At 50.9% G+C, this 13,180-nt stretch overlaps 7 protein-coding genes across 7 annotated transcripts; 4 read left to right on the plus strand and 3 right to left on the minus strand.

Moving 5' to 3' along the window:
* Positions 1 to 77: 77 nt before the first annotated feature.
* POP5 (RNA-binding protein POP5) lies at positions 78 to 853 on the plus strand (the record flags this gene model as incomplete). The annotated part of the gene is made up of 3 exons (XM_076631257.1): positions 78 to 336; positions 420 to 557; positions 639 to 853. 3 exons carry the CDS (start codon positions 78 to 80, stop codon positions 851 to 853), a joined length of 612 nt encoding a protein of 203 aa, XP_076488836.1.
* Positions 854 to 1,143: 290 nt separating this feature from the next.
* Positions 1,144 to 2,667, plus strand: GRH1 (Grh1p; the record flags this gene model as incomplete). The annotated part of the gene is made up of 4 exons (XM_076631258.1): positions 1,144 to 1,317; positions 1,405 to 1,501; positions 1,572 to 1,952; positions 2,021 to 2,667. The coding sequence occupies 4 exons, from the start codon at positions 1,144 to 1,146 to the stop codon at positions 2,665 to 2,667; spliced, it is 1,299 nt and encodes a 432-aa protein (XP_076488837.1).
* Positions 2,668 to 3,209: 542 nt separating this feature from the next.
* On the minus strand, positions 3,210 to 5,209 carry JCM6883_001406 (uncharacterized protein; the record flags this gene model as incomplete). Its single annotated transcript, XM_076631259.1, has 7 exons — positions 3,210 to 3,730; positions 3,804 to 4,458; positions 4,519 to 4,670; positions 4,739 to 4,825; positions 4,899 to 4,946; positions 5,022 to 5,070; positions 5,198 to 5,209. The coding sequence occupies 7 exons, from the start codon at positions 5,207 to 5,209 to the stop codon at positions 3,210 to 3,212; spliced, it is 1,524 nt and encodes a 507-aa protein (XP_076488838.1).
* Positions 5,210 to 5,348: 139 nt separating this feature from the next.
* Positions 5,349 to 5,837, plus strand: MRPL33 (mitochondrial 54S ribosomal protein uL30m MRPL33; the record flags this gene model as incomplete). The annotated part of the gene is made up of 1 exon (XM_076631260.1): positions 5,349 to 5,837. The coding sequence occupies one exon, from the start codon at positions 5,349 to 5,351 to the stop codon at positions 5,835 to 5,837; it is 489 nt and encodes a 162-aa protein (XP_076488839.1).
* A 395-nt stretch (positions 5,838 to 6,232) lies between these two features.
* On the minus strand, positions 6,233 to 9,121 carry JCM6883_001408 (uncharacterized protein; the record flags this gene model as incomplete). Its single annotated transcript, XM_076631261.1, has 10 exons — positions 6,233 to 6,511; positions 6,569 to 6,716; positions 6,804 to 6,963; positions 7,023 to 7,132; positions 7,195 to 7,568; positions 7,632 to 8,003; positions 8,063 to 8,196; positions 8,253 to 8,376; positions 8,435 to 8,802; positions 8,866 to 9,121. The coding sequence occupies 10 exons, from the start codon at positions 9,119 to 9,121 to the stop codon at positions 6,233 to 6,235; spliced, it is 2,325 nt and encodes a 774-aa protein (XP_076488840.1).
* A 393-nt stretch (positions 9,122 to 9,514) lies between these two features.
* Positions 9,515 to 10,881, plus strand: JCM6883_001409 (uncharacterized protein; the record flags this gene model as incomplete). The annotated part of the gene is made up of 3 exons (XM_076631262.1): positions 9,515 to 9,554; positions 9,619 to 10,669; positions 10,740 to 10,881. The coding sequence occupies 3 exons, from the start codon at positions 9,515 to 9,517 to the stop codon at positions 10,879 to 10,881; spliced, it is 1,233 nt and encodes a 410-aa protein (XP_076488841.1).
* Positions 10,882 to 11,521: 640 nt separating this feature from the next.
* On the minus strand, positions 11,522 to 12,451 carry JCM6883_001410 (uncharacterized protein; the record flags this gene model as incomplete). Its single annotated transcript, XM_076631263.1, has 1 exon — positions 11,522 to 12,451. One exon carries the CDS (start codon positions 12,449 to 12,451, stop codon positions 11,522 to 11,524), a length of 930 nt encoding a protein of 309 aa, XP_076488842.1.
* Between the last annotated feature and the right edge of the window lie 729 nt (positions 12,452 to 13,180).

Consider the following 13,180-nt stretch of genomic DNA (forward strand, 5'->3'; position numbering starts at 1 on the left):
AGGTGGCGGAGTGAGGGGAAAGAGATCAAGATCAAGAAGTTCTCTCGCGGAAATCGTTCTCTCTCATCGCGATTTCCATGGTGCGATTCAAACATCGTTACCTCTTATGCGAGCTACTGTTTGAAGGCTCTCCCACACTCGACACGGTCCAGCTAGGCCCAGTAGCATCAAGCACCTCGAAAGAATCATCTTCATCGTTGAATCAAACTTCCCTTTCCTCTTCAGCATCCGCTCCTTCAACAGTAACCGAATCAGCTCTGATTCACTTATTGAGGGACTCATTACGAGTCAACTTTGGAGATATCGCAGCGGGAGAAGTTGGCGGTACTTTTTCTAGTCAGTTTCCTTCGCTCTCCTCTCCTTTCTCCCTTCTCTCTGCGCCGCTACTGATGTTGTAGTATGGATATTGCGGAATGTAGTCAAGTATCTGAGCCCGACGACGAATACGTTAATTTTGAGGGTCTCAAGGGAACATTTCCAAACCCTCTGGGCGAGTCTCACGCTCCTTCGAAAGATTGGGGGCAAAGAAGTAGTCACGAAAGTTAGTCATGTATCTGGTCAGTCTCTTTTCTCCTTCACTCTTCCCTTGTCGAGGAAGGAGAGCGTGTGAGGCTGATGAGAAAGGCTTGAGGAAATAGGTACGATAAGGAAAATTCAACATTCTGCGATTAGGTTGGATAGGGAAGAGATCTTGAGGAGCCATAGAAGACAACTAGAACGACAGGGGGCTTCGGTGGTCAAAGGGAAGGGGAAAGGGGCAGGACGAGAGACAAAGAAGGAAGGAAATGAAGAAGAGGCGGTCGAGGCGAGACTCAAGGAGAGTGAGGAAAAGATCATGGCGCTGGAGGCCTGAAGAAGTTTAGATGATGGTGTATAGTGTATCTGATCTAGGACGTCGTTATGTTGTTGTATCGCTAGCCATCATCCTGGTTTTCACACCGTTTCAGTTTCGTTGCGGTTTTCAGGCTTTCGCAACCTTCGATCGCTATGCTTCTCCTGCAGGAGCCATCAGAGCTTCGGACGCTCTTTGCTGTCTAGCTCTCCTAACAACTTGACTCCGAACGAACTTTTGTTGACCGATCGCCCTCCGTTCTCCTCTCCTCTCTTCACCTACCATCACTTCAACTCCACTTTTACATCGCCATGGGTCAAGCCGAATCCTCTGCCGCTGGCGGCTCCGGTCCTCTACACGACCCGTCTCTGCCAGCCAACACGGTCGCGTTCCACGTTTTACGAGTTGCCGAGAACTCTCCCGCCGCGAACGCAGGATTGGATCCATTCTTCGATTTCATTGTGGGCATTAACGATACTCAACTCGTCAGTACCCTCTCTCTCTCTCTTTTCGCGTCGAAGGAGGGGACTGATGTAGAATCGGATGAACTCTCTCCTTTTGATTGAGAGTAGGGAGAGGACATTGATACGTTTACCCAGATATTGGAGGAGAATCAAGGGAGACAGGTGTCACTGATGGTCTATAGTACTAAACGGAAAGAGATTCGAGGTTAGTCATCTCTCCCCACCTCTCCTTCTCCTCTCCCTTGACTGACTCTGACCTCGTTGTACGCTCATAGGAGTCTACGTAACACCCTCCAGCGAATGGTCTTCAAACGGCGTTCAAGCTTCAGTAGATGATCAACCCTCACTCCTCGGACTCTCCCTGCGACTCTGCAACCCTCAACACGCACTCGAACAAGTGTGGCACGTTCTCGAAGTACTCGAAGGTTCTCCTGCTCAATCTGCCGGTCTCGTCCCGTTCGGAGATTGGATCATTGGGTATTCTGGAGGAGTTTTGAGAGGAGAAGGAGATTTCTACGATGTGGTCGAGGATCATACGGATAGGAGTTTGAGGTTGTTCGTGTATAATTCGGATTATGATGTCACGAGAGAAGCGATTTTGGTACCGAATAGGACTTGGGGAGGGGAGGGATTGTTGGGTGCGGGAGTCGGTTACGGTAAGCTCGAGCTCTCTTTTCTTCGTCTCGCGCTTTCGTGCAGTACTGACTCACGCTGCACCATACAGGCCTGTTGCATCGTATTCCTAAACCTCAAGATCGACCACGCGTAACTTCCGACCGAGATCCTCCAGCTCAAATCCAATCCCAATCTCAATCCCAATCTCCCTATCGACCCCCTCCTTCCGCTTCCTCTTCGTCTCAATCACAGCAGTTCCATCCCCCACCTCGTTCCTCCACGTCTCAGCCCATCTCCCCTCCTCAATCTCGTTCGACTCAACCAGTAGCTCCTCCTCCTCCAAGACGAACCGCTGCAGTGTCCCCTCCTCCTCCAGCTCGGAGTAAATACATCCCCCCTCCTCCTACTTCAGGATCTTCAGCTTCACCGAATCGATCCTTGAATGGAGGATCGAGACCTTCACCGATTTCTCCAACGAGGTCGAATCAGAATCAGAATCAGAATCAGCAACATCCTTCTTTCCAACCGGAGACTACCGCTATCTCATTCGGGGGAGGAGGAGTGTACGATGCGACAGAAGGAGTCGAGTTAGTTCCAACCGAAGAAGATGGAGAAGAACTGCAGGAAGGTTATGGAGCGGGAAGGTATAGCTCGCCACCACCGCAGGGGCAGGGGAGATATGCGAGTGGGAATTATAGCACGGGAGGGAGCCCGTATAGAATGGGAGCGAGTGGGGGGAGACAGAGCGCGATCTGAAGTGAATGAGAATGAGAATGAGGATCAAGTCATTTTTGAGCTTGTCGAGAGGGACTAGTACGGATCCCTTTGTCTCATTGAGACTGCGAGGACGACAAATGCGAGAGAGCAATGGGAACGAGAAGCAGAACGAGTAGCGAGTGTGCTGCAAGCAGAGAGAACGGAGAGAAGCAAAAAACGCAAACATTCAGAATCTTCGGTAGACTGACGAGAGCTCGTCGCATCTCTCTCTTGAAGGCGTAATGCGCTCAATGTCCTCACAGTGAATATTAGAGAAGAGAGAGAGGGAGAAGAACGTAAACCATTCCAAATTTTGTAAGATCGAAAGAAAGAAGAAGAGAGTGCTGTAAAATAGGGAATAGCGAGAGATGAAGATGTAGAGATAGCAAAGCAGGGTGTCGGTTAGTGAATGAGGATAAGATAATACATCGAGAGAGAGAAGGAAGGAAGGAAGGGGGAACTGCTGAAAAAATTGATTGATTTGAGTTTGTCCATTGAGATTTATAGTAACTTGCGAAACGAGAGGGAAAAGAGTCGAATGTCTAGATTTTAGTCTCTTCTACACCTTTTGTGATCTCGTCGGTTGAAGTCGAGGAAGATTTCTTTCCCCAAGGAGCAGGTTTCGATCCAGTAGCAGCGGCGACGTGAGGAGGAGTGTCTTTCGCTCCGACGATAGGAACGGGAGGCGCCAAATTCGCCTTCTCTCCTCCTCGTTGTTGTTGTTGTTGACGTTGAGGAAGAGGTCCTTTCCTAACCCATTCACCATCACTCTTCGCAGCAGCTTGTTCCGTCGACGCAGGTCCAGCAGCCAATTTCTGTTGTTCCTTCTCCTCCCTATCTTTCTGTGCTTGCGCAGCTTGTTCAGCTCGTTGTTTCTCGAGTTTTTCTTCGACTTCTTTTTGTTTCGAGAGGGTATCGATCGGTTTAGCGTTACCGAACGGGTTCGATTTCGATGAGGTTGAGGAAGGAGATGCGGGAGTTGAGGAAGGGGCAATCGCGGTCGTTGAAGCGGAACGGGCGGCTAATTGAAGAGGACGACGGGCGATAGGGATCTCGGATGACGCTGAATAAACACGTCGATGAAAATCAGCACGATTCACGATTCAAAGGGCGAAGAGTGAGAAAAATGAACTGACAATTTTCCCTCGATCCACCGAACCCAGAACCGAATCCTCTTCGTTCCGCACCAGGAGGAGGAGGAGGTAATGCCTGACCTCTAGTCCAAGGTCCTTCGTCCGCACGACTCGATTCTCCCGCACCCGAGAAAGTACGTCTAGGAGCTTCCGGTTGACTCGGAGTGAATTTCCCTCCTCGAATCGGACCCTCCCTGTCTACATCGACGGGAGCGGCTCTCTCGAACCCACTGAATCCAGGTCCTCGATCTTGTCGATCTTGTCTGGATTGACCGAATCCTCCTCCTCCTCCTCCTCCTGAAGGCGAAGGAACGAATTTCCCACCTCTGATGGGACCTTCTCTCTCGACTTCCTCGAATCCTCCAGGTCCTCCCTCACGTCTCTCGAATCCACCTGATCTCCCACCGAATCCTCCAGATCGTCCGCCTGCGCCGCCGAGGGAAGGAAGAGGTCCCGTACGTTCCCACGAACTCGCCTCGTCCGCTCGACCGGTACGGGCCGCTTGAGCTTCCGCAACTGAAATCCGAACGACTCGCCCTCCGAGGTCTTGTCCAGAGAGACTGAGGGCGTTCTTGAGATCGTCTACCGTGTTGAATTCGACGTATCCGAATCCTCGAGGTTTTCCATCTTGACCGTTAACGAGCCGGACTGATTTAACCTACCCAACACAATCATTGTTAGTCGGAGGAGAGGGTGGAGGGAGAAGCGGAAGGCGTACAGAGAGACCAGTGAAGAAATCTTCGAGATCAGGTTCGATTACTTCAAACGTCAAGTTTCCGACGAAACAGGTGAAAGGGGGTTCGGTAGGGATCGGGACTTCGGCACGTTGAGGTCGTCCATCGTCGTATCGGTCTCGTCCTCCGAAACCACCTGAAGAGTGAGCGATATTCATCAGTTTGCAGCTCGAGGGAATGAGAGAAAGAGAGAGGGATATTTACCGGGACCATCAGGCCCACCACGCATGTTACGAGTGAGATGAGAACCTCCTAGTCCTACTCCACCGTCGGAAGCTCCAGCGGCTGAGGCTGTACGAGTACAACAGTTAAGGTTAGTGAGCTATCGGAGCGCACTATTACCTTAGAACGATTGTACACGTACGTCCGGTAGGAAGGGTATCCATCTCATCAGCCCATGATCCACCAGTGTCTACATCGCAAGAAGAACCGTGTCAATGACTGAGAGAATCACGTTGAATTGAGAAGAGGGAGCGAGGGGACTCACTCTCGTCAGCCAAGAAGGCACTGAGATCCATCTTTTGTCCTTTCTTTGACTATATCAAGGATCATCGGGTTGTGCAGAGTGGAGAGTAGAGATGAGAAGATGTAATCAGTTTAAACTCAATCGCATACCCAGACGCGAGAGAGAGGCAGCCGTTTGACTTGGCGCGTTCAGCTTACTTTGGGAGCCATGTTGTTTAGTTATAGATCTCGAACTCGGGTACCGGTCGGGATGGGGGAGAGAGGAGGATGGGTCCCGCCGAAACTTTTCTCTCTCATCGATTCATTCATCTGTCTTATCATTCCCCACGAACGCGCACTACCAGTTGCGATGCAAAGAACACTCGAAACACTGAGAACTCAAACCCGTTCGATCGGTACCCGTTCATCCTTTTCGACTTCCTCCCTCTCTCGTTCCACTCCCTCCTCCTCCTCTTCCTCATCAACAGCTACTCCCGAATCAGCCAGTACACCATCCCATTACCTCGTGACTCTCCTCCGATCCCCGCTGCACTTGAACCCGGCAATCAAATCTTCCCTCTCCTCTCTCGGACTCTACAAACGTCTCTCCTCTTCGATCGTTCCCATCACGCCAACGAATCAAGGATATATTCTTCGAGCGAAGGAGTTGGTGGGGATCAAACCGGTTACGGAGGAGGAAGTGAGGAGGTTGGGAAGTGAGGAATGGAGGAATCGACAAGGGGAGGGGAGACAGGGAAGCGGATTGAGAGTGAGGGAAGGAGCGGGAGTCGGAGGAGTTATTCGGGTGGGAAGTGAGAGAGCGAGAGGGGAAGAGAGGGGGTTCAAGGTCGTCAATTAAGCGGAACAAGGAGGAGGAAACTCGGGAAGTTGAAACTCGGGAAGTTGAAGGGAGGAGGGCAATGAGTTTATCGAGGGGGGGAATTGGCCAAGGATCCTGTTCGACGGGAACAGGCTGTCGTATCGGGAGCCGGAGCCGGAGCTGGAGGTGCTCTCATTGTGTACTGGAATCCCGTTTATTTCGTATTTCGCAAAAGATCCTGTCTCTCTCTCAGCACTCTCAGCACGGCAGAGCTGGGGACGCCCGCGACGGTTCGGGACGAGTCAGCGTACGATCAGAAATCAGTTCTTGCATAGTGTAAACAATCAATCACGACATAAACGAAAAACAGCGAGAACTCCTAATCGAAACGGAAAACTCTCCTCATACCCACCTCGCAACAGCCCCCGATCCGTTCAGTCACCCTGCGCCTTCTTCATCCCCTCACACCAGTCCCTCTCGACAAACAGCGTCCTCTCTTGATCGAATTTCCATCTCAATTTCCCTTCTTCATCCTTCCAAGCCTCGACGACAAACTCCATCCATTCTCCCAGCTCTGATTCTTTAGGTCGTCGTTTCATCTCTTTCGCACTTGATAGATCACCTACAATGGGGGAGAGGGAAGAGATGAAACGAGAGAGGTAGTCTGCGGGTTGTTCGAAAATTTGACGAGGGTAGGCCGAGAAGAGCGTTTCCTGTCGACGAGAGACGAGTCAGCACGAGAGGCAGAGAAAGGAGAGGGGAGGACTAACGGCGTCGCTACTAGTCACTTCGACGAGAATACAAGGAGGACGAGAGGAGGATGCGGTTGAGGTTTGTTCACCTTGAAGAACGAGCGCGAATTGAAACATGTGATTGACTCGATCGTGGTCCAAGCATATCTTCAGTCCCTTCGATAGTCTGAACAGGATCGGGAGTGAATGTAGTCAGATCAGCATTTCTCCACGAGAGCGAGGGGAGAGGAGAATAAGAGACTGAGAGACTGACTGAGCTTTGCAATCGGTGCAGTAAGCGACGGCAAAGTCTTCCAGGTTATCAGGTCTGTAGTCGATGACTCGAGCTTGAAAGAGGTATGATCCAGCCAAGGGCATCGAGAGAGTGGCTGACATCGATTGTCTCTCGAGTCCGAGTGTGTCGAAAGGCGAAGCTATTACGCACGAGTCGATTAGCTATACGGAGAGAGCGTAGGAGAGTGCCGGAACGTACCAAAGGGGTCGACGAAAGTGGTGGCTTCGATTCGAGCTTGATTCGTGAGAGTCAAGTACTCGTCGTTCAACCTCGAATCGGTTGATGCTTCACAGTAGACGTCTCGTCGACTGCCCTCGGATGAAGTTGGTGGTTCAGAGTCGACTCAATAGTGAGAGAAGGCAGGACTCACCGAGAAAAGTCTCGATACCAAGGAGTTTTTTCAAACTCGTTCGAACCCTTGATCGTCACATCACTCTTGTCCCTCCTGACCTGATCGATCCACATAGTCGCTTCCAACAATCCATTCTCGTTCAACTTTGTCCTCACGTTCCTCACATGGACAAACTTCCCCTGCAAGTGCTCCTCTCGGTTGAACTTCAAGAGAGGTTTCGCTTGATGACCGTAGATCGAAATTTGGAGAGCGTATTGACCGGGTAAGCGTACGTTCGAGGTATCTTCGTATCGCATGAGTTGGTCGTTGCGGGTGTAGTCGGTGATGAAGAGTTGACAAACGTCGTTGTCTTCGAAATTCCTTCGTCCTTCTCGATTGTAGAATTTGATGATCTCAACGAGGGGGACTACCGCATCAGTTCAGAATCAAGCGAGAGTGCATCAGAGAGAGCTCACTTCTCCTTGAAGGTCGTAGAATTTGTCTGGTTCAAGTTGACGAATTTCAACCAATTCCCTCCTCGTCGAATCTCCTTTGATCAATCTCGCACTCGTTTCGAGTACGTTCTTTGGTTCGAAGCCCTCTCGCCCAGGTTCTTCATGATTTCCAACAACGTCGAACCTCCTAGACCATCGAGCGAGGTCTCTCGCATAAGCCAATTCTTCTTCCCCGAATTTCGCGAGTCGACTCGAACACTTCGGAAGTTGGGATACGAACTCGATGGAAGAGGGTTCTTCGTGATATTGTTCGGCGAGTCGAGAGGGAATCACAAGGAATGGACCGTTTCGAATGTTTCCGAACGCCGTTAATTGTTTTCGATCTTTTTGGTACTGTCTCCTGGAGAATCTTAGCAAGGGAGATGACGATGAGAGTTGATAGATTGACGCACGTTGATGTTCTGTACGATGAGGATATCTCCATTCTCGACGACGGGAAGATGTTCTTCTTTCGGACCAAAGAAACACAATCGAGCGGGAGCTTTCGGGTGAGTCGGGTCGTAGAGCCATAGATCGATAGCCTTGTCTACAAGGGAGTGAGCTAGAGACTTTCAGCATTGAGGGAGTGAGAGTCAGACTGACCTCTACTCTTTTGAGGTTGATAGATTTCTCTTCGAACCAAAGCGATCGCGATCAAGTTGACTTTCGACGCATTCGCAGGTTTCTCGACGATGTCCAGCGTAGAGTATTCAAGTTTCGTCTCCGTCTGTGACAAGGGAGTCAGTCGACAGGAACGAAAGAGGGTTGAAGAAGGAAAGACGAACTGTTTTCATTCCCCATTCTTTGCGAGTTTCCTTCTTCTCCCTCCTTCGTTTCCTCCTTGTTGTCGTCGTCTGCTCCTCTTCCTCTTCCACCATGTCACTCTCGCTCGCTCCACCTTCTCCGTCAGAAGAAGACGATCCTCCTCCTCCTTCTCGTCGATCTTTCGAGCGAGCACCAACGTAAGGGTTCTCTGGGTTCGTCTCGGGTACTGCGAGGGACATTTCCTCGTCCAATGTGAGTGACTGATTGGGGTTCTTCTGACTCAATTTCGCGAGAGAGCGTTGATGTTGCGAGGTAGAATTGATCGAAGGTCGAGCGTGAGGATTCGTCGAAAGAGTTGAATAACTCGTCGCTGGAATCGATGCATCGCCTGCTGAGCGGTTTCATTGTCGGTCGTCATCCCATACGCTCAAGGGGACGATTGAAAGCTCACCTTTGAAGGAAAAGTGAGAACCTTTTCCATTTCGACCCCAATTCCCTTCGATTCCCTTCGCATAGACGATCCGATACGTCTTCCATTTGTCATCTTTCAGTACATGGTTCCCCTTCTTGTCCTTGACCGCCTCTACAGTCCCTCCTCGACCCGAGAGAGAGATCCATTTCCCAATTCTGTTCAACTGTTTGATCGCTTCCTCTGCCCATTCCCCTTTCAGATAGATCGAGAGTGTTCCAGTACCATCCTTGATCATGAATGAAGCGATTCGATCCTTGTAGGAGTTGCACAGGCTGATCTCGCCTCGAAGGACTGGGAGAGTTTCGTCGAATTGCTTTGGATTGACTTGGACGAGAGGAAGAGTTCGCTGACGCGTTGCAGCTGGTTCACTGTCGGAGCTGCTCATTCGATACAGTCGGCTTGGTCGAATTCGATTGGTGGAAGAGGGAGAGAAGGGAAGAGTTCAGTGAATCCCTCTCTCTCTCTCTTACCTCTCGCTCGTACTCTCCTGGCGAGAAACGACCGCGCCGAACAGCTACTACACCGTATATACGCTTGATCGAACGCGACAACAGGCACTCCGACGCAATCCTCGCTCGAACCTATTCTTCATCAACAACTCTCTTTTCCTCCTCTGTTTCGATGCAGAATGGATCGCCTACCGTTTGAACTACTCACACATATCGCAAGTGAGCTCACATTCCCTCTCGAACCGCACCTGTGCATCGTGCTGACACTTTCTCCCTCTCCCAGATTGTCTCTCCCTCGAACCTCTACCTCAACTCCGTCAGACTTCTCTTTCATACCTCTCCCGAACGAACAAGACGCTTCTCCTTGCGACTCGACCGATCCTCTATCGCGACCCGGTCTTGTCGAGCGATTGGAGAGCGAAAATTTACGAGAAATCAGTCTCAAAGAACGTCAATCCGTGGTTGCTGAGTCGTTCTAGCAAAGTTGACAAGCAATGGTGGATGCCGAGAAGTGTATGTGACGCTCTCTTCCACTCGGAATTCACGCAAAGAGCGCTGAAAAGGACTGGTCTGGATTCCCAGCTCAATTTCGAATATCCCGAACCACCGGACGCCTGCTACGATAAATGGTACGGGAGTCCATCCGGCGTTGACTTTGTCTTCTCCTTCGGCGGTCTCCGCGAAATACCCTCGTTTGATGCTTGCCGTCACGAATTCATCTGGTCCAACCTCGCCTCGATCGAGATTTCCGAGTACGCCCTCGACGACGGCTTCTTGACGGGACAATTCGGCCCAGGGAGAAATTCAAGGAAGATGCTGCAGTCCCTCTTCGATCCCGCCAACCCTTCCGCTGGTTACTATCCGTTCCTCTTCGACGCGATTCACTTCCTCGATGCGGGTCATTTACTTAGAGACTTTGTGAAGAAGGGAGTTGACTGGCCATCCAACAACGACGAAGAGGGGCTGGAAGACTGGGAACGACACGAAGGAGGGCAACTCGATAAGGCAGCCTGGGAACGGGAAGAAGCCGGGCCAAACCTAGTTCAAAAAGCCCGATTCGACTACGGAGTTTGGCAACAATACATCAACCTCAAAGCTCTGTGGCAGCTTGACTACGACTCGCTACCAGCTCTGATCCATTCGCGCCCTCCTTCGCCGTTCCCGTTCTCATCTCTGACCAATCTCAGTATTTCTTGTATTTCGCCGCTTGACCACTTCCTCATCTTTTACACCACGTCATTCCCTGCCCTTTGCGAACTTGTGATTCGTGGTCCGCTCATCTCGGAAGCGGAAGACGAACTGGATTGGGCAACTGCACGCTTCTCGATTACTCGGTCCGTGACTTCCTCAATCAAGCTTGTCCTGGCTTGATAGTTCACTCACTTTGTCCTTGGTGAAGTGTAGCAAGAAAGGTCATGGGATCGCCTACGACGTGGAGGACGATTCTTCTGCAGTCTTCAAACCGCTCTCGGAGAAGGAAATGCTCGAATACCCTCTCCAGCCCTATCGCAGCCCGGACCTACGAAGTTTGGAAATTTATAGCTAGTCTATATCAGAGAAGACAGAGCGCATTCGCAGCGAAGGATTGAAGGGCGTGGATGGGTTTGTTTGTGCCTTCGAATTTTTTTGGATTCTTTTCTGTTTTGTTCTGTCTGCCGCAATTTGAGTCTCTGCGAGTCGAGTTGCCGTTGTTCCCTCTCCGTATCAGCGTATTTCCGGATGCCTGCAGATCCGTCAAGTGGACCGCAAGCGGCACCCAGCCGAATCTTGTTTCTCGTTGTTCCCCTTTTGCCCCTTGGCGTTCTCTTCTCGCAGCTTCCGAGCTCATCACCGCTGTCAAGCCTTAAACACAGCTCAACCAGACTTGAAATAGGCTTGCTTCTCTGCGACGTGCCTATGTTGAAAGAGTTTGCTCTCGATTGTTCCCTCTCCAGCAGGACCTTTGGTTAGCTCAAGACGCAAGACCGACCTCTGGCGATTCGAGACTCGAGCACTAACTCAGCCATCCTCCTTGAGCCCGAATATTCAATCTTGGTCGAAGCAGTTTCGTGGAAGCTATCTTCTCGCACCCGTGCATCAACTGGACAGAAAAGAGAAATTGAAGTCACAGAATTGCAGAGACGAAAACGGGTAAAACTGGCTCTCTCGCTACCTTAGACTAGCCCTGTTCAAATTCATCTTCTAGTTCACCAGTCCACCCAGCATGAGGTGTACAACATCCACCTCGGTTTCACTTCTTTCACGACTCGAGCGTCAGATCGTTTGATTCCGGCGAGACCTTTGCGAGAATTTCCTTTCGCTTCGGGATCAGGAGCAACGTGGCGGAGGGTCGTGTCGGAGATCTCGACGATTGAGAGCCTGAATGTTCGAATGAAGCGGGAGAAGCGAATGTTGGCGTCGGAAGGGAGGTCGAGGGAAACGTTTACGAGAGTGTGTTCATCTTGTTGATCGTATCCAGCTTCCGCCGAGATCGTCGAGTATGACGAGTCTGATCTCTGAGCTCGACTCGGAATCGTGAGGAGAGCGACATCGTCAAAAGGTCGAGCCAACTTTCGGGATTGAGGGTAATCATTCTCTCGAGAGGATGGGCAAGTCCAAATAAGCCAATGAGGCGGTGGATAGGCTGTTGTTACTCTTTGTATCAGTGACAGCCCTAACAAGATGCAGAGGCAGCAATTGGAACTCACTGCGAAAGCGGCAGCGTCCCCTTGCTTGAAATTTCTAAAGGCGTCGCTGAATCCGATGTGGTCGTCAAGCCATTCTGGCATGCCTTTTCGCCTCAGATAATCCCAGCTGTTTTCTTCGAGTTCGAGTGCAATACAGTCGCAACCAGGTCCGTGCCGACTGCCTAAGAATTGACCCAAAAATCGATTTTCTGCTTCAACCATTTTGCATTGAACGACCCTTTGTCTGACTTCTTCCCACACTTCGACCGGTACGTCTTCGATCAAGCCCTGTAAACTGCCTCGACTCGCTAGGCTTCCGTTTCGTTTACGTAGGAAAAGCAGATCGAAGAATTTGAAGGTCGGTTCGAGAGCGGGCCAAGCTTGAGCGGCTGTGATGAGGTCGGTAGCTCGTACAGTCAGACCGTAGCCGAGAGCCGTGATCGAGGTCATCGTGAGGGAAGGGAGAAGCGGAGAGGGTCTCGGAGAAGGAGAGAAGCGAAGAACGACGAGAAGGGTTCGCGTGAGAGCAAGGTGAACGAGCGGGAAAGGGTGAAGGTTGTTCCTGTTAGGGCTCCGAGTGGCTACGGGGGCTTCTGGAGGTGGTCGACGCTTGTGAGAGATGAAAGAAGAGGAAAGAGATGAAAAGTGTCGACTTGCGAAGAAGGGATTACACGAAGCTGTTGCGGTGTGCCGTTGGTCAGGATGGCTCCTGTATACGTGTTCGATTCGTATGACCGACCGAGTAGAGTCTTCAAGGTGAGGGGACGAGGTCGAGTTTCGCGGCCTGATCTCTTGGACAGGGTTCTCGCTGGACACGAATGGAGTGGCGGGCAGTCGAGAGCTGTTCTGTATCGAATGAATGAGGTGTAGCTGTATCGAGAGTCGAGCAGGAGTCGGAAGATGTGGAAAGAAGAGGAGCAAAACATCTCGCAAAGTTCCACTTTGTACCTTGTGTGGTTCAGACGCGATTGAGTTTCATTCTCTGCGCCATACTCGTAACGAGAACGCTATTCGATAGATCTTGAGAGAAGCGGGACGTAAGCAGACAGGCGCAAGACAAAATGACATCTAAAATTTCCTCGACGCCAAGTGTTCAAACTGACTCCAATCACGGTGCTCGTCCCCCGTCTTCGGCCGCTAAGTCCGTAAGAGACATTCATTGTATATACTGAAGAGCAC

The sequence above is a fragment of the Sporobolomyces salmoneus genome (genome assembly GCF_050403485.1).
Source record: "Sporobolomyces salmoneus JCM6883 DNA, S_salmoneus_JCM6883_v1_ctg15, whole genome shotgun sequence".
Classification (NCBI taxonomy): Eukaryota; Fungi; Basidiomycota; class Microbotryomycetes; order Sporidiobolales; family Sporidiobolaceae; genus Sporobolomyces; species Sporobolomyces salmoneus.